Below are 19,950 nucleotides of genomic sequence, written 5' to 3'. Positions count from 1 at the left end.
AGGAAATACAATGTAGAACTGAGCTGATAGGTTCCTCAAACTTCTGACACTATCTACGATGCTCACTGGATTCTGAGATACGTTACTCATTATTGCTTTGAACTGCAGTTAGGAGTTCACTATCTCCTAGCACCTCCACAGCGTTTGTTGGTTAAGGAGCAGACAGCGGGGCTGAGGATACGATTTGGTACCTTCTTACAGTTTCGCTTCTGCCTCTCTCCAGGGGCGGCCCAGGGATCGCCATCTGAGGCTCCTCCAGGAACCAGTGCAGCGCGCGGCGGGACCGAGTGACAGGCCCCTAAACTCGCAGCCGCCAAGAGAAGAGCCTGCGGCGGCGGCGGCGGCGACCGTGCGCGCCCACAGCCCGCGCGGGGACGCGCCTTCGGGTCGGGGCGGGCGGCGCGCGTCCCCGAGAGCCCGCGGGGAAAGCTCCGCCGCCGCCGCGCGCGCCCGCCCGGCCCAAGAATGAATGGAAAGTTCAATCTCGCGCGCTCGGAGCGGGCAGCCAATGGTGAGGCCGGGAGCGGCGACGGGCAGGTGTGCGCGTGCCGCCGCCTGACGCAGGGCTCGAGTCGAACAGCCTGGTGTCGCCGCCGCCGCCGCGCTCCGCGGCCCGCCCCCCCACCCCGGTCCGGCCCCCTCTTCCCCGCCGGGCTGTGGCGGCGGAGCGGCGGCAACAGCGGCTTCCACTCCGGCAGCCGAGCACCCCCCTCGCTCTCCGGCCCCTCCGCGCCGCGTCCCCTCGCCGGCTCACAATGTGCTGACCCTCCCGGCCCCGCCGCGCGCATCCCGGGTCTCCGGCCGCCGCGCTCCCTCAGGAAGTGACAGACTCCAGGCCCCTTCCTCCGCCCCGTCCCCCCGGACTAAACGCCACACACGTACTCACACCCTCTCCCCCGCCCTGCCCGGGCGAGCGACGCGACCATGAGGCCCCGGAGGTAAGCAGCGCGCCCCGCGGCCGGGCGAGTGCGAGTGTGGCCGGGTGTGCGCGCGGGTGCGGACGCCGCTCGCGGCCCCGGGTCTGGCACGTGAGCAACGTCGAGTGGAGCTCGGTGCGGCTGAGCAGGAAGAAAGGAGGAGGCGTGAGCGCCAGGGAGGGGGGAAGGACGGGGCCAGGTGGGGAAGTGACAGGTCACGCAGCAAGTTGCCGTTTGGGAGCCACAGCGGTGTCCTGCCTTCGCCGGCCCTGATTTATTGCCCCAGTGTTCCCACCGAGATGCGGGCGGGCGATGTACTTCCGGGTTCACACCTTTCTCTCCTCGCTCCGCGCCGCTGGGTCGGCGCTCTGTGCCGGCGCGGCGTAGCCAACACGGCCGACGGGTCTCGCCGCGGCCGTCGCCTCCCGGCAGCAGGAACTGGTGGGCCGGGTGGGGAGGGGGCGCGGGCGACTCGGGGGCAATGGTGCGGCGCGGGCTGGGGTCCCGGCAGCCGGTCCGCGTGGCTGGGGTGGGCGCCTCGGGCCCGAGGGTCTGCGCCGCCAGGGGGCGTCCGTTCCTGCCCTTCGCGCACTCCGCAGCGGAGCTGCTTTGTAGCCGCAGGCGTCGGGGATCCTTTTTGCTTCGGGATTGGTAATGTAAATTCATGAATTAGAATTAAGGATTTGAGGAGAACAGAGAAAAACGCACTTGGACTTAGGTTGCTTTTGAAAAGAAAACAACCAAAGAAGAATCAATACATTCGCAGGAGCAGTAACTGACTATTGACTGGAACACTGGATGCGAGCGCCTTACGAGGATTTGTACTCCAAAAACTTTTTTTTTTTTTAAACTGCACGTTGATAAATACTGAGTGTTTTCGAGTAACATCTTACAGTATGTATTTAGTGACTTCATTGCGGAAATTTCTTAAATGTAAGTAATAGTCCGCCATTTTGAATTGTTTCATGTAACAGACTGAAATCTTAGGTTCCTGTGTTTCCTTGAGTTCCTTTCTGTTCCCTCTGTGGATTTGTTTTCATCCACAGCATATTAAGGTTATCAGGTATTATTATTGCTCATAGAACTAAATTCTTCACTGAGGATTTTTACACCTACAGTTGTTAATGCGGGGGAAAATATGCTCGTGTCTTATTGTAGTTTTGAATTTCTTGATCATAATATTGTGGAAGTTAAAATTACACATGACAGCTGGTATTAGAATGAATTTAAAAACATTTAACAACATCCTTAGAAAAGTATGACTTAAAATTATTTTTACTCGGATCAAAAAAATCCTCATGTTTCATTTTTTGTGCAGATTATTACCATATTTAGTTAGGTGATAATGCAGTAACGCTTTTTAAGATGCATCTGTTGGTAAAGCAGAATTTTAAGTCCAACAGTAAGTTGCCGAACAATTTAATTTTATAAAGACTGCGGGAAAACTACAAAATTTTTAAATTGAATTATTGGGAATTTATGCCAGTTTATGTGATTTACAAAATATAAATTTAATTGTTATGAAATTTATGCCATGGATTTTTTTTTTTCTGTTATGAGTTTGCACAGATGTAATAGAGGAGTCATATTATAAATTAACAACACAATCTGTAATAGTACTCCATTTAGACTAATAATTAATAGATCCGTGTTCATTTAGGGGACAGTTCTTACTTCCCATATTCTTTATCTCTGAATGTATGAAATAGGACAATCCAGGTGCCCAAATTTCCTAAAGAGCTTTAGGAATTAAACTGACATAGGCCTCTTTCTAGTACTTGCTGGGGAGGGGAAGGTACTACAAATGAATAAAATGCTTTATTTGACTTTTCCATTTTACAAATAGGATCGGCTAATCGTTGCTTGATAATAAAATGTCAAAAAGAATTTAAGGATGTGAATCAATTTGTAGCACATATTGATTATTAGAACTGTTTATAGGTGCTCCTCAATAGATCTGGAAGCAAATGATTCAACGATCAAGCCTCATTAATCCTTGTCAAATTGTAGAGTGTCGTATTACATGTCTGTGTCAAATTTCTTTCAGAAACAATGAAAAATTTGTTGTGAAATTAATCACGATTTAAATTAAAAATTGTGTTATGGGGGAAAATGCAGTTAACTATACCTCTTTGTAAGTGAAGCAGATTAAGTTTTAATATGGTAGTACTCAAAGTTAATCTTCAGAATGACTTATTTTAAAGTGTGTTGTACATGTAAATTAAAAAAAAAACACTAGAATTTTAATAAATATAGTGGATTTAAGGGTTTTTTTCCTGTTTACTCTGAACAAAGAGAAGATTAAGTAGATCTTACCTGTCTAATAATTTGTTAATGTTTGGTATCTGATCATGTACAATAATTTTTTTTTTGTATTTGTAACACACTGCTATCATAATTTACAAACCATAATTAAGAGAAAAATAAGTTGTTAAGTAAAACATATATGCATGTTTTCAGGTGACAGTCTTCATAACAGTCTTCAGGTATAGAATTGATTTTCTTTAAAATAATTGAAGTGCTATTCAAAACTACCAAATATGGGGATCGTATTAGAAAGCTCAGGTCAGGAAATGATCTATTAACATTTATGTTAATGCATAGTGGAATTGATTGGAAAAAAAGGAAAATGGAGATTCAGAGATATATCAGTTCAGAAGTAATTAAAGCTATTGATTATGAAAGGGACTATACAAAATTTTCGTCAACTAAAGAGTTTTCTTATTTGGTAATTTTTAGTAGAATATTATTGTCTTTTAAAATTCCGTAGCCCATAAATACCCATAAGTTTTTATGTTTAAATGCTTTAGAGCCTGTACTTGATTCTCTTGCTTTTTAAAAGGACTGTGTTTGCATTATAAATAAGTACGGTTTTTGACGAACCACATGGTAAAGAATTTCTAGTTTGCCAAGCATAACAATGAAAATTCTTTACATTACAAAACTTAAGACTGATTTATATGAACATATCTAGGAATATATGAAGTATAGAATCACATCGGTTTGAGAAACTTGCCCAGTATATACACTGTGTTGGATTTCTCTGACACAATGACTCTCTATGAAGTCGCTGACCATAGTGCTGAACCAAGACAGCCATGTTGGCCACTGCTAAATCTGACTGAAAACTGTACACAGAAATTGTGTAGATGTTCAAGTAGCATCATCATTGTAGGAAATATATACATATATTTCATATGTACTTTTTTAATATCTTCTTTTTACCCAGATGTATTGAAATCAACCAAAAATTGTGATAGAGAAATTTTATCTCTGAAGTATATTAATATAACATTGATTTTAAGTAATGTCAGTAAAATCAATGGGATCAATGCTAGAGGTTTTCTCTTTCTTGGAAAGCTGCCACTTGCATATGAAGACAAGATTTTAAAACCAAGTTAAGTGACCAATGAGTTCTCTCAAAAACTGTACAATTTTAGGGGACACTCCTGTAAGCTTGAGTATGAACTTGATATTTGCGATTTTTGATTCAGGTTTATATAAGTCTAAGTGGCACTATCAAAACCAACATCAAAACATGTGGTTATCAAAAGTAATAAAATTACATCACTCATGAAATAAGTTCTACTGAGAAACAATAATACAAACACTTTTTAAATAAAGAGAAAAATATAAATTTTGAAATTATAATAATCTTGACTTAGCACTTTGGGGAAATTTTCTATTGTTTGAACCAGGATAAACACCAGGCTGTCACTGCTAACAATGTTATTGTGTTCTACATTGTGTGAAATGAACACTGGTATGAAACCATTGTAGAAATTACCTGAAAAGGAATGTTGTAACATATTTAATATTTCAGTAAAAAGTACTATTTTAGGCATAGAACTATGACATGATTTTCCTAAAAATAGAATGGGTTGACATGCAGGATCATCAAATTAAGGGTCAAAGGTGACAAACCAGGACAAAGGGCATGCAGCTCATTTTCAAGCAATCAGTTCCTAGTTTTTTCATGGCTGAACAAAAGCTTAATTATATAGGAAAAAGGACTTAGTATTGAATGACCAGTTCTATTGGTGGAAAAACATGTTTTAAATTTTTTAGATATTTTCAAATCAGTATTTCTTATTTGGGAATGCAAGAGCCAAAATGCTACTTTTATATTTTGCAAACAATTCTTCTATGTAACATTTCTTTCAGACACTACAAAAACATTTCAACTAAAATATTCTATGCTGTATAGGTTAAAAACAGGCTTTACTTTTTTGTAGATTTAAAATTTTAGAAAATACGTGTAAATTATGTTTTGTCTTTTTTGTGTTAGTTTCTTGGTGTAATCTCCTTTGCTAGTTAATATCCTGATTTTTAAAAAATATTACATTTATTACACCATTAGATCCCTGGCAGTGATGTAAAAGTGAGCAGCCTCTAAAACATCTCTTGATCTTTCTAAAATGTTTATTGAAGCTATTTCAAATATGTGAAAAGTTCTCATTTAGTTGTTAATCTCTTGTGATATAAATTTTTAACCATTATTGTTGTATATCAAAACTTAAAATGTCTATCAAATAAAATTTTCTTGTTAACATTGTACTTATATAGAACTATTCAGGTTTACTTAGAATCATTTTTGTTTATCATGTCAAGAAGCTACCTTAAAGTTTTTATCTTAAAGTTATGGTGGGCCTTCAAAATATATGTGATTAGCTTCTTTATGACACGACTTTTGCCATTAGACTCTTTTTAATCTAAAACCACTTTTTTTTTTCTTCTATTCAATATGACCTCAACAATGACTCAGCTATGAGCTTTATTATATGAAACTGTTGTTTGATATGGTAGAAAATACAAACTATTTGCATTAGCAAAACCAACTGTGCCACGGCTCAGTTGTTTTACAACATTCACATTTAAGCTAAAGAATTGTGTTTACCAATTAATATTTGTGTCATAGTTGGCACCTTTAAACAATTTTGACAATATGCTAGTTGACTTAAATTATTACTTTGAAATTTTTTATTTTCTAGAATAAATTATGTTTTGCTACAGCAGTTGAAGAGAATGCTAGAGCTGCCCATATCTTTGGTGAAATCAATAAAATTTCAATTTGTAAAATGGTTAAATTTAAATTCATCTCTATGATTCAATAGCAGTATGACAAATACTAGCCTTTAAGGTTAAATGTTTTTTAATATGTTACAAATAATTTTTGATTCATAAGTATAAAAAATGTAATTTTGAAATGTTTTTCCTAAAGTAGTATAAATTTTTTCCATTCTCTAAAGATAATGTTCAAAATAGTTAGTAAATGTGAGGTTTCTTGTTTTAGCACTCCTATCTATACCTATGATTTTTCACTTGCATAAAGTCACATGTAAATATTTGTCTTAACTTTAGTTTTAAGTATTTAAATTTTCTGTATCTGTATATAATTGAAGGTACAGCATTTTCAGTTTTGTCTAAAGCTACAGTAGGATGTTGAGTTAAATTACACAATAATTTACCCTGACTTTGCTTAGACAGCATTTGAATTTAGTTGATTGACTAATTGGCAAAAAAATAATTAACAGTGAAACATTTTACTACATATTAAACATTCCTTTAGAGGACAGTGTAAGAAAACATTTTCATAAAGCACACACATTCACTTCAATGTTGAACTTCCACATCTAATGTTTTATTTCATATGTGTATATGTTATATTTAAGTTATAGTAAATGTAAATAAATACTGTGCTTTAGGTTTTACTCTGGTGTTTATAGTATGTTTGCTGTATGATTTTCAGTAGTCATTTAAAAACTTTTCCCCCCAACTGTTCTTCTAAGAAAGGAAAGTCACATTATTGCCTACTTTGCTTTCCAAAGAATGTATTTAGTTCAGTGATAGCTGAGACGCATTGTAAATAGGCTATAATTTTTGTTATAAACCATGAAGTGAATATTTAATAAACTATAATGTGCTTTACCCTTACATTATTTTAGAAAATATAGTAAGAAACAAAAATATAACTTTTTTTTTAAATGTTGAGAAGTTGTAGTGATGAGAATAAATAATGAAATACTTCTACTTTTATTATGGTGAATATTCTTGATTGCTAAATCATTTTGTGCCAACCTAAAGTAACTTTTGCTTTTTATTAATATTAGAAGTAAAAGCTAATATGATGTCAATTGAATTTAAATAAAGTTCTCAGAAATATGTTATATAGCAGTATTTTATTTTATTTTATTACTACTCAGTTCTCTGGGCTTAGCATCTTGGCAATTTTTAAATAAATTACAGTGTATAATGCATAGTAGTAATCATTTTCCTTTACACTGAATAGTTACAATAGTAGATTAACAACAATATGCAATGTACTTGAGAAGAATATTGTTACATATTTTACTAGGAGGAAATATGAAATCTTGGAGTGTTTGTAATGAACGGTGTTAAGTTAGGCAATTTTATAATATTAAGTCTATAGTATATTTAAAATAAAATCATTGAAGTCGCTTTATTTGTACATATTTTATGTTTGCAGTAGTCAAATGATTAATTCCCTATCACATTCGCTTGGTGAAAAGATTTTTAAGAAAAAATTTGTTTATAAGTCTATTTAATTCATAAAAGGCTTCCTAGAGATAGTCAGCCCAGGTTCAGAAATTCATTAAGTCTTTGATTCATTAAAAAAATATGTATTGAACACTAAAGAATGCTAGGATTACAATGATGAGCTAAATATACTCTGTTCCTCCCACCACAGAACATAGAGTCAAGTTGGGAGAGAGAACATCATGGGCTATTATAGTCAATTACAGTACAGTGCTAAATGGTAGAGGCATTGTAGTCAGTATGGAACAATAAGAAAAAGAGATCTAAGTGGAGATTTAAATGATGATTAGGGATTATCCTAGTGAAGGGGCAGAGAAATGCATTATAATATTAAATAGAGATACCTGTGTATAAAATTATAAATAGCTGTTTTGGGAGTATTTCGTGCATTTAAAGAATTATTTTCATTCTTTATTGTTATTATTTTCAAAAAGGTCACCTATAGTCAGAATATGAACATTTAATATTGTGAATATTTTATATAACATTAACCTATCTAATTCCTATCATAGTTGTTCATATGGATGGATATTAATATCCATATTTAAACTTAATTCTATTTTCTCTTCCAACTCTTTTGTTTGTGAAAATTTAAAAATCATTATTTAACATCAGTGAAATATATTGATACCTGTGAAATAATTCCACCTTTTCCTTTGAAAAGGTTGATAATATTAAAACTATCAATAACCAAAAACCATCATGTGTAAGTTTGGATAATGAAAAATCTGAACATCTTTATCATTCAAATTGTCCAGCTTTCTTTAAACCCAGAAAGCTCATAGTTTGAGCTCTTAAAATTAAAGTGTTATTTAGCTAATTCTTACACCATTTGACTTTCACTTTATTAGATCTCTCATTTATAATAATTTATCATCTGACTTATTTGAAAAAAATGTTTGCAAACACTTTCTTTGTTTCTTTCACATCTTTAGAATATACTATTTTGAACTTTTTTGAAAATATATAAGCAGAGAAGATCACGTCTGGGCTGTGGGCTATTAGAAAAACATGAGCTAGGTTTTGCTGAAATTTATAGTATTTAAATACACCCTCACTAAACCAAATGTGCAAAATAAAATTTAATATAGGCTCAATGTAAAGGAAAACTATTTAGTAAGTTTTAATAATGAATTTTGTTAACATTAGGGACTGTCATCTTTTTTTTAAAATTTTATTTATTTTTATACAGGAGGTTCTTGTTATCTATTTTATACATATTAGTGTATACATGTCAATCCCAATCTCCCCGTTCATCCCACCACCACCACCCCCTCCCCACCCCAGCTATCCCCCCTTGGTGTCCATATGTTTGTTCTCTACGTCTGTGCCTCTATTTCTGCCTTGCAAACCGGTTCATCTGTACCATTTTTCTAGATTCCACATGTATGCATTAATATATGATATTTGTTTTTCTCTTTCTGACTTATTTCACTCTGTATGACAGTTTCTAGGTCCATCCACGTCTCTACAAATGAGGGTCTGTCATTATCGTCTGTCTTTTGGTTGTAAACACAGGATAACTAAAGGACTTAATGCACAGAGGTTCACGTGCCTTTTGTTCACATTCTTCCTCTATTCTTTTCAAATCTTACTCAGTGAGATTGTCATCCTTTGTAAGAAGAATCTTGGGTCAACATTCAGTAGAACTCTGCATTTGGAAAAGCCTCCATTTCGTTTTGAGAAGAAAATTAGATCACAACTTAGAGAATTTACACATAATGATTTATTTTTTGTGAGTTGATATAGTAGATACAGTGTGTAAAACTTAGTTAAGGGAGGAAAGACAGCCCTGGGTGGTAGCAGGTGAGTGGATACATGTTCAAACCAATCTGCTTTCCAAGCCTTAATAACTTGGACCCGAGGATAAAAATGATAATTCAGTGGTCGTCAGGAATTTTTCTTCAAACCGCTATACTTCATTACTGGGTGACCTCTTTATTGCAAGTTTTCTTGTGTTGTGACATCTGCCAGTGGATATATTAGAAACATTAGTACTTGCTCATATTTTTTTAAGGAGAACTGTTTTTGCTTTATAAAATCTGGGTTAATGCATATTAGATACCTTTAATTAAATATACTCAATGATTAAATGTATTACCTCTTAAAGTAATTTTTTTCTCAAAAAGTATTTGAATATAATAGACCCAGTATCAAGGGTATAGTATCACAATTATAGTCTCACGATTTATCTTCCAAAAGATATCGGAATAGTCAAATTAGTCCATCAAGGAACATAGTATTATAGGTTAAGTTCATTTTTAACTGTGGTTAAAAAAAAGAATGGGATTCTTGAATTACAGTGTAAAATTAAATATTAAAAAAATTTAAAACTGCATTGTTCCTGAAATCTGGATCTTTGACTACATCTTAGTGGTCTTGTTTAGAATGTTTTTTAAACTACCATCCTTTAATTGGAATGAAAGGCAAGTTTATGCCAATTGGTTATCTAATTTTGCTAGGTGAGTCTTAAATTGTAAAAAAAAGTTTACAGGTCACTTCACAGAGTCAAAACCTAAGCATTTTATTGCTTTCTAATGAGCCATTAAGCTGAAGAAGAGGCAATTAAATGAGCAATTAATGTAGTACTGACTTGAGCTCTCTGATTTTAGGTTCTTCAGAAGACAATGAGGTCATTCAACCAGGTTTCATCAGCCCCAGGTTAGTCTTTTTTATTTTAATTAAATTTTTACTTAACTAATATTTATTTAAAAAGATCACTGGAGGCATATGAGAAAACATGACAGCCCTCAGGCATTCTCCACTTTGGCAAGATGGATATGGTACACATCTTGTACCTACTGTACTCCAGATCACTTCATCTATAAACTGATACTCCCACGAGAATTGCATGGATGAAATCTTCTAATTAACTCCTTTTCCTCCTGATTTTAGCAATATTGGATTTGTGATTCCCTTTTCCGTATCTCAGGCAAAACAGATAATATTTAAATGTTAATGGAGCTGAATGAAAAGTATTTGTGGCTTGTTCATTTTTGTAAACCCCGTAGCAAAATAGACACTCACAAGTATATGATGAATTAATTTAAAGCTAGAGACTTGCTCCCGTTTTCAAAAAATTTAGCATAACATAAATAGCACAATATATTAGCCATGTTTTTCAGGGAATTAGAGAATTTTCCTAATCTAGGAAAGCTCCATTTATTTTGCTTTTCATGAGCATGTATCAAATTTGTTCCTCATACTACAAAAATGAGTCGTGAACTTTTAACATCTTAAACCTACACTTAAAAAAAATATATATATATATATCCTTTCATTTATTTAGGTGTACTGTAAACCTAGGCTTTTAATGGAGAAATATTCTCTTGTATTACTGAAACTAACTGAAAACTGACAACACTATTTTCAGTAACAGTTTTATTTGTATTACTATTTTAATGTATTACTCTGGCTTCTGCTCCCATGCAGTTAATGCCTTGGCTCTACTCTTGACTAATACTACTTTCAAAACTCTTAAGAGCTATGAGATGACAGAGTTTATGAGCATTTATAAGTACAAGTGAAAAGCTGTTATTCTATTATTAAGCTTATCAAATACAGGATTGTAGGTAGCAAGAAGAAAGCAGTAGGGATCAAAAGGTTTAATGAGGAAACCACTGATAGGCATTGCCTTTTGACAAGCACTTTACTTTTTTCTGGAGTGAATCCTTTGACATAGAGATGATGCTCTAAAGAGTACCATGAAAAAGAAGATTCTGAAAAGTTGCCACAATATTTTAATTTACCAACTCTTTTCCCCTTACTGTTGATTGTGGTTTTCCTCTGGGGGCAAATTGGAGGCAGTCCAGAGGCCCTTTTCTCTTCTGCTGGGAAGTAATGTTAACACCAGTGTGTTAAGTGACTGCAATAAAGTTTCATGTCTGTGTTTCCTTGTGATTAAAAAGGGTTGGCCGGGGAGAGGTTGCACTTTCACCAAAAGAAAGGTTATTGCCAGAGATTGCATTTAAGCCAAAGATTTGAACATCAACTGCTCCAGTGTCCTCACTTTGCAGGTGAGGAAACTGAGGCCCAGAGAAGCTTAATGATCCAAGGTCACACACAAGGTCATTAAATGGGACCAGAACTCTGGCCTCCAGGTTTTTAGCTGGGTGCTTTTTCTCCACAGATTTGCTTCCTGCACAGGCATCTTTAAAGCCTGAAGATTTCTTCTCATTTGCCTCATCTTTTACTCCTGTACTATTTTTTCCGTTCCCATTTTCCACCTACCTGTCCTCTTCCCCCAAATTAACCTAAAGTGAAACTATTAAAAGAAATACCTAGGAAGCAGTCCACACTCTTATTCCAGTTATTTGTTTTGATGAGATTAAGTTTTAAAGGGTAAATTTTCATTCATTGCTTTGAGAGAGAGGGAAAAATTGTATGTTTACATTATTTAGTGTCATTTCTGCAGACTCAGAATATTTATTGCAAAAAGATCTGTAAATTATGAGGCATACCTGTTCAGGTAGTACAGGTAAAAAATCTGGACTCATTTTTCAAATAAAACATGAAGAACCTTCATTTTGTGCTATTCTGGGCAAAGTAATGTAATGCTTATTACTAAATGATTTCTCTAACCTATTGCTGTCTTAATTAAAATCATTTAGGAAAGTATTTGTTGCGCACAATTCAGAAAATATTTGGGAGGAGTAATAATAAAATTTTTATTTTTCCTTTTAACTTAAGTATGTTAATAGAATATGATTTTTTGCTATTCCAGTTAAAAAAAAATAAACTTTCTACAAAATGATGGTGTTAAAATAATGCCCCTTTTCTGAATTAATTTTGTTGCTCTAAATACTTTGCTGAAATGTAAGGGACCAAAAAGAAGGAAACATTTGCAAATGCTTGTTTTTTGAAATATAAAGGCAATTTTATTTGGCACACTTAAAATTTATTCTAATCGTTTCCCGTATTTCCATAATTTTATTTAATTATACCTGGGGAAATATGTTAACCTATTTAAGGAAAATATTTAAGAGATTTTTACAGCTGTGTAAAAATTACCAAATTGGAACAATTGTGTTAAGCCAGAGCATTTTGCTCTCAGATAAGGAAATTAAATGAGAACGGAATTTTGCTCTTCGGAAACAAAAACAAATAGCCCCCATATTCTAAAGTGCCTGTGCTATAAGACCAACGCACCCAGTCCAGTACTCCTTTCAGCAGACTCTGTGTTGCAAGAATTTCAAGAAAGTTATTTGCGGGTAAAGTAGTTTACTGAAACGCAGTGGGAGGGATCGGCAACAGTTTGCCCGACGTGCGGGTCCGCAGCCTTTGGGCGGGAAACCTCAAGCCGCGGCCAGACAGCGGGTTCCCTAAAATCGCCCCCGGCCGCCCCCCACCCCCTTCCCCGCCGACAGCTTTTCCTGATCCTCCAAAGGCGCACGGCGACGTTTTCGTGGCTTCCCGAAAGGACGGCGCCAGGGGTCTGTGTGAAGACAGCTCCATTTTAGGCATGGCCTGGTGGGGGAGTAGGGGGTGGAGTGGTCATTCTCTCGGGTTCTCCTCATGACCCCTCCCCCCCTTGACTTCACTTTTTGGTTTGCGGAGACTGACATCTCCCAGATGAAGGGATCAGATTATACATGATACGTGTCTGGAAACGCGGGGAAGGTAGTAGGGTGCGCCAAGCGTTGCCTCCATCCTGGTGAAGGCAAAGGTTTCTTTTGTTTGGTGTTCCTCTTGTCGGGACGAAATGACAAATGTGAATGTCCCCTAATTAGTGAGAAATCCTCAGCCTTCTTTGGAACGGCTTGACTTCTCGAGAGGAGGTGGTGATGTGGTGACTAAAGGGAAAGGTGACTGGAGAGAGAACGGGGAGAGGAAGTGGCAGGGGCGGGCGGTGGAGGGAAGGGGCAGATCCGCTGACCTGGGGGTCTCGGCGACCCTGGGGGCGCGAGCTGCGCGTGAAGATCCGCGGCTGCGAGGGCAGCGCGGGGCTGCAGACCCCGGCCTTGTCGGCCGGGACGCAGAGCACGGGTGGAGCCGCTCGTCGCAGTGCCGCAGCCCCTCCTCCTAGTTTTAAGAAGAACCGAAGCATTGTTTCAGCTGTAATAGAAGTCACTCATTGCTTATAGCTGAAAACAACGACGGTGGGCTCTGGCACCTCTTTCGGCTCCTTGCATTGTACTGTCGGAATTCTTAAAAAAAAAAAAAAAAAAAAAGAAAGAAAAAATATGTACGTTTTTTAAATGTAGAAATCTTAGATTGTGATAACCAACGGGCGTATGATAGGTTATTTCCTTGATTTTTTTTTTTTTAACCCCCAGTGCATTGAGGATTCTTTGTAGCTACTTGAACTCATTTTAAAGACATTTTGCAAGAAGTATGATAAATCAAGCTACTGAAACATTTGGCTTCCACAAGTATAAAACATGCGTTTTGAGTCAAGCACAGGTCTTTCTGGCACTAAAAACAAGTAGGAAATGAGAAAAAAATTAAAACCAGAAGACTTCAGGAAGGTGACAAATTGGAAAGCGTTCTAGGAGATTCATGGGACCATTTTAGGTGAAAGAAGAACTCTATGAGCTTAAAAAGATGATGGTTAGTTTCATAAAAGGATCTTAGGCTCAAAAGACTGAGGGGGGAGCAGGAAAAGATGAGTCTATTTAAAAGACAGTGCCATATCCCTGAAATGGGGACTGATATTTTCTGTCAGTCTCCTTCCTTCTCTCCCTCCCTCCCAATTCCCTTCCCTGCTTCTCCTCCCTCTACCCTCTCCTCCTCCCTTCTCTCCCCCTTTCTTTTACCGACCCCACTCCAATCCCCCCCCCCACCAGGTATGTAAAATGCATTTGCCTTAAATTCTTTGTGAATGAATGTTAGAGGATTTCTCAAAGTCCCCAGTTGGAAAAAGCTTTCTACACAACTTGAAAGGCCGATGTCCCTCTCAGGAAATGAATGAGTCGATAACCTCTGACACCAGTGACCAGTCCAGTGAACCCTACCTTAATTCCACTAATACTGGAGGCCCCCAATCAGGCAAAACTGAATCTCATAACCATACCATCCAATGTGGTTCACTCATGGCATTTCACACTTTTCATCTATGTATTTATAGGTTTGAATTTCATCAAATTTAACAAACAAGGCTTCAGAACCCACCTACATATTTCTGATTTTATGATGATTAGACTTTTTTAATTAAAAACATGCTTACAGATAAAACATTGTTTATCATGAATGTGTGTCAGTGACAAAACTAAATTATACTGCCTGTGAATTTTATGATAATTTTACATAAATAATGGCATTTCCTCAATTTGCATGAATACTTTTCACATTATTTCTGTTACCAGATGTTGATTTTTAAAAGTAGTTCTTTCATTTAAAATATTAAAAAAACACAACTTATTCAAATTAGTTTTTCTATGTCCTGTTATTCAAAATATTTAACCTGGAATACCATCGTTAAAGTTATTTCATTATAGGTCAGTGTAATCAGTTGATTTCTACTATTAAAGTAATGCCTAGTGAGTGTTTTGTTAGTAAATAATTTTTTTGAGAGCTTCAAGCTTTTGGGACTCTTTCAAAATCATTTACATTTTTACACTTTTTCTTTCCTCCCTACCAGCTGGCACATGGTTATCCCCCCCCCACACACACAAAGTAAATAAAATGAGAAAGCTTTGCCTCCTTTCTTGAGAAACAACAAAAGAAATAAACAGACGAAAAATCTTTTCAAGTTAATCAGTCTCGATTGAAGCCTTTTACCACAAACAGCTGAAAATAACATTTATTTATATACATCAATTTACTTCAGATCTTAACTAATTAGTATAAATTTATATTTCATTGTTTAGTATGGGGAGGAGGTGTAAATAAGTGCATTATGTGGATTTTCAAAAGCTTTTAGATTCGGTCAGAATCCCTACGTTTTAGTTTGTGTGAAACAGTGTTAGAGTTAGGAGTGTGTTTGGAGAGACGGGGAGGGGGGTTGCGGGTATAGTGGGGGAGGGTAAGCTCCGTAGCTTTGCCGAAGGGAAGTGGTATCTGTACAGTTTCTCGGTAAACTGCTTGTTTAAGAAAATGGGGGTGGGGTGGGGGAAGAGTAGTGGTGCGTTTTAATGTTTCAAAGACGGGTTTTATTTTATATTCTAAAGGAAATCCAGCATTTCTAGTTGATCTATAACATTTACTGTAGTGGTCGATGAGGGAGGCAGTATTAGTGTCAGCATCTAGCAATCAACAATCGTTTGAACCAATTTTAAAGGTAAAGGGTAAGCAGTTTGAAACCGGGGGCTGGCCGGGGAAGGGACGGTAGGAGCCTAATCCGTTATTAAGTTTTCGTTTATTCAACTCTTCTGTCCCCTGGTAGTGGACTTTTAAAATGTCAGGGTCCGGTCAATAAGATATAAATTTACCTTTTTTCTCCCACTTGCCTCCCTTTTTCACCCCCTCCCCCCGCCCGCGCCCGCTGTTTCTCCCCCACCTCTTTCTCTGGCTCCGCAGCCGCCTGTGCTGGCGGCTCCTCTTCACCTCCCCTGCCTGGCGCTCCCCTCCCCCTCCCTGCCCTACGTCGCCTTGCTCTTGGGGAACAATCGCCACTGATTGAGGTTCACTCTATGTTAGGCTGGAAAACTGGGCTGTTATTTAGGAAGTCATTAATCACATCTCCTCCCCCGGAAAGAGATGGCGGAGAAACCTGTGAAGTACAATTCCTTACCAGCCCCCTCCAAAATGTTCCGAAATGGTAAACCTAAACACAATTTGACTACAAGAAGGTGATAGCGATTTTTCCGGTAGCATTTTATTTTAAATTTGAAACAAATTTCATGTCACAATCAGGTAATTGTGTGCATTTCTCTTATTGTAGGTGTAGGTTACCATTATCTAAAGTTTCATGGGTGTGTAATTAGGTTCAATTAGATCTTTTGTAAATTACATATTTTCCTCTAAGAATGGAATTAAATATGAAATTTGCATCCCAAGCAGGTTTACTGTTAACGGAGCAGCTGAATTCTTAGGGGGAAAAGAGCGTAACGTCGGTTGCTTTATTTAAATGGCTTTTTCCCCCTTAAATGAGATTATTTAGACAGGCTTGTGTGTAAGGCACGCGTGTGCACATATATGACTGTGCCGTTTTTCTAAATCGACGATTCACAAGGACCCTCCATTGTGTTTAAGTAAAAGCACGAAATCGGCATTCTGATTTATCGTAAAGAAGCGTCCCAAATTGTCTTTAAGATAACATGTTTGAGTTTCTCGTGTTCATTCATAAATTATTTTGATGTCAGCATAGATGAAATGGCGATTGGTTATCTCTTCCTCTTGCCAGCCCCTTAAGGATCCGAGGTGAAATTAGTAGCAAGAAAGCATGTAATTGACAAAGTCACGTGTGCTCAGGGGGCCAGAAACTGGAGAGAGGAGAGAAAAAAATCAAAAGAGGGAAAGCACATTAGACCATGCGAGCTAAATTTGTGATCGCACAAAATCAAGATGTTAGATTGATGCAGAAGATCACTCCGTTGCAAAGGGAAAGTTTTCATCTCACGAGTTTGGAGCAGAGGGCCCGTGGGGCAACATGGCCGAAGGTTAATTTTCTTTTCTATTGTTTTACTGTGATTTTCTCTCTTCCTTTCTCCCGCCCTCTCCCTCTCCCACCCTTCTTTGCCCGTCCCCCCCTTCCCCTTTTACCCCAATACTGAGCAGTACCCCCCACCCCCCATCGCGCAGTGGGGCTTTCTGCAACCTATTGTTATAGATCTCCAAAAATGTTTTGTACCGCCCACACTGATTCACAACTTGAAAAGCTTTCAGGGGGCTATTGTTTGAATTGTTTGAGTGTGATTAAGCGCAGTTTCAGTTAGTGAGCCCAAGAAAACTTTTATACACCTGCCCCCTCCCCCATTCCACCCCAACTTTAATTGAAAGTTATTGGGGGGGAGGGGAATGCACATTGCAAATAACCCTGGATTCACTGCTGCCGCATGTGCATTAACTAGTTCTAACCATCTTCACGATTTCTCTTTCCTCCTCGGGCACGCCGGAGAGAATTAGTTTCGCTGAAAATTTCTCTTTGTAAATGGGATCAGTGTTAAATCAGCAACATGCAAGTAAAATAATCGCATGCTGTATTGTAATATGTGGCCGAGAAACGGAGTTAAATGAAAACGTACACGTATGTACAGAAACGTGGAAGTTGTGATCGATAGAACAGTGTGGCTTCCTCCCTCCCCCGCTTTCCCTTTTAAGCCTTTAATTTAAAATATTTTCTGCCGAATAAAAGAAGGAATCAACCATTTAATAGCTTTTTTTTTTTTTTCATTTCCTCTCCTCTCCACCCCCACTCCCAAGCAGTTTTTTTTTTTTCTTTCACTGAACTGTATGGGAATACTGACTAACTGACTTTTTTGTCCTGTTCTACTCAGGCGGGGCAAGCAAAGGTGGTGGAGAAGAGCCCGGGAAGCTGCCGGAGCAGGCAGAGGAGGAATCCCAGGTTTTGCACGGAACTGGCCACTGTAAGTGGTTCAACGTGCGAATGGGATTTGGATTCATCTCCATGATAAACCGAGAGGGAAGCCCCTTGGATATTCCAGTCGATGTATTTGTACACCAAGTAAGCCAGACTGTTTTTTTGTTTTGTTTTGGTTTGGTTTTGGTTTTGGTTTTTTCTCCTCGTCTTCACCTTTTTCCATGTGGAGGAGCTGACCGGTAGTTTTGTCAGTGGGCTTACACTAATGTGCCCTTCAAAATCTTCCTTACAGTCACCAGTGAATACAGTTTTTAGGGTGTGTGCATGGGCACCTTCCTGGGTGTCTTTTCCTAAACAGAAAATGAAATCTCTGAAATTTCACTTCTGGGTGGTGGTTGACTTGATTAAGCAAGTTCCCCTCTTCTTTCGACAGCGAAATTGCCGTAGTGTAGCTTCCGGTGTTATCGGTTACGATACATTATGTGGCCTGTGCCTGGGGAATGAGTGGGAAATGAATGAGGAAACAGTGATCATATTAAGTTTTGGGTTTTTTTAAGCCAATTTGCTGTTATAAGAAATCTGTAGGTCCCCTTGTTTTAGACACCTCTAATCACAGTAGCTTCCCCAATTATTTTATATCTGTCTGTCCGGTAGTCTTTTGTAGGTTCAAATTAAAATAATTTGATTTCACAGTAAAATAGTGTAGAACATTGTTGGCCTAGTATGGATTTGAAGAAATGCAAGAGAGGATTGTTGGTAATCAAACATTTTAGAAATGTGCTCCGTGTAGGGCATAGGTCCAAGGATACTGTCTCTTTAAGAGACTGAACTCAAAAAAACGTGGCCAGAGGCGGCTCTAGTTTGTATGTTTAAAATGTGCTAGTGGGCTACTTGGGGTAAATTTCCACTGTTGCTTATATTGTGTTGTAATTTTTTAAGATGCTTAAATACCAAATAGAATGTCATTGCTTCTCATTTTCGAAATTTTACCCAGAAGCAGGGAAATTAATCTCTCTCCCCCTTTCACTCCTCTGTTGTGCTTAATCTCTTCATAGTAAAAAAATAAAGGTATTTACAGTTTGCAAGCTTGATTATTTCATAGAAAGAAGTTAGAGAAATACAAATTATCTGTAATGAATTCTTAGGAGTAAAGGGATTTAGGACTAAAGAGGTTTATTTTAGCTTGACATCTAAGTTAAAAATAATCGAATGAATGCATATCTGTCCTACAGGTTGACTGACATAGATACATGCAGGAAATAAATATTTAGTATATTTGCATAAAAATTTTCTGTTTTGTTTGATAGTATGTTGCATGTTCTTAGTAATAATTTACAACCTCCTTTCCCCCCTAAGGAATATCATCTTCAAATTAAGTATATAAACAATAGAAACATATGAAACCATTCTGTTTTGGTCTGTTGTCCTGTGTGCTTGGTAGCTTCCTGACCTTGCTGTGTGGTGTGTGTTTTCCTTTCCTAAAGGCCTGGCTATCATTATTGGCTGTTTACATGTGGAAGGATCAGCATAATCTGTGAATTGAAACAGGGTTTAAATACATAAATAGAAGTCCACAGACAGGCTACTGGATTTTATGCCTCCTACTTTATATGGCAAAATGAAGCCACATTTTCTGCTTTTCTCCTCCCTAGACTGAATGACTGAAATCATTGACAAATCCATTTTCTCTCAGGCCCCTGCTTTCCCTGCTTTGAACCTTCTTTAGGTTGTTAAATTGTTCTTTACAATCTCATAAATTTGTTTTATAGATGAATGAAAAAAAATAGCCCTTTTCTTCTTTGTCTGATCACGCCTTGTTATAATTTGGTTTTCTATGTTTACCTTTTAATGTATTCAAATAGTAGACATTTTATTAACTGATATTAATGTTTAGAACAATGAGACATCCAATTTTAAGCTATTTAATGGTTGTATGTTGATAAACATTCCTATAGCCACTTAATTAAGAAATGCTATATTGCTGGAAAAGTTTTTTTTATATACATAGTGAATAGTTTCTAGAGTACAAACACAGATTATTCATATTAGACGTAT

At 37.7% G+C, this 19,950-nt stretch overlaps 1 protein-coding gene across 1 annotated transcript in view; it reads left to right on the top strand.

Annotated features, from left to right (window-relative positions):
* The first annotated feature begins 1,458 nt into the window (after positions 1 to 1,458).
* LIN28B (lin-28 homolog B) overlaps positions 1,459 to 19,950 on the top strand; it is a 137,017-nt gene continuing 118,525 nt past the window's right edge. Inside the window, exon 1 of the mRNA XM_082475463.1 lies at positions 1,459 to 18,039. Within this exon, the coding sequence (XP_082331589.1) occupies positions 17,962 to 18,039 (78 nt within the window). The 5' untranslated portion in view covers positions 1,459 to 17,961. The remainder of the gene's footprint in view (positions 18,040 to 19,950) is intronic.

The sequence above is a fragment of the Balaenoptera physalus genome (assembly GCF_965194825.1).
Source record: "Balaenoptera physalus genome assembly, chromosome: 9".
NCBI classification, from domain to species: Eukaryota; Metazoa; Chordata; class Mammalia; order Artiodactyla; family Balaenopteridae; genus Balaenoptera; species Balaenoptera physalus.
This window is presented reverse-complemented; position numbering and strand designations above follow the sequence as displayed.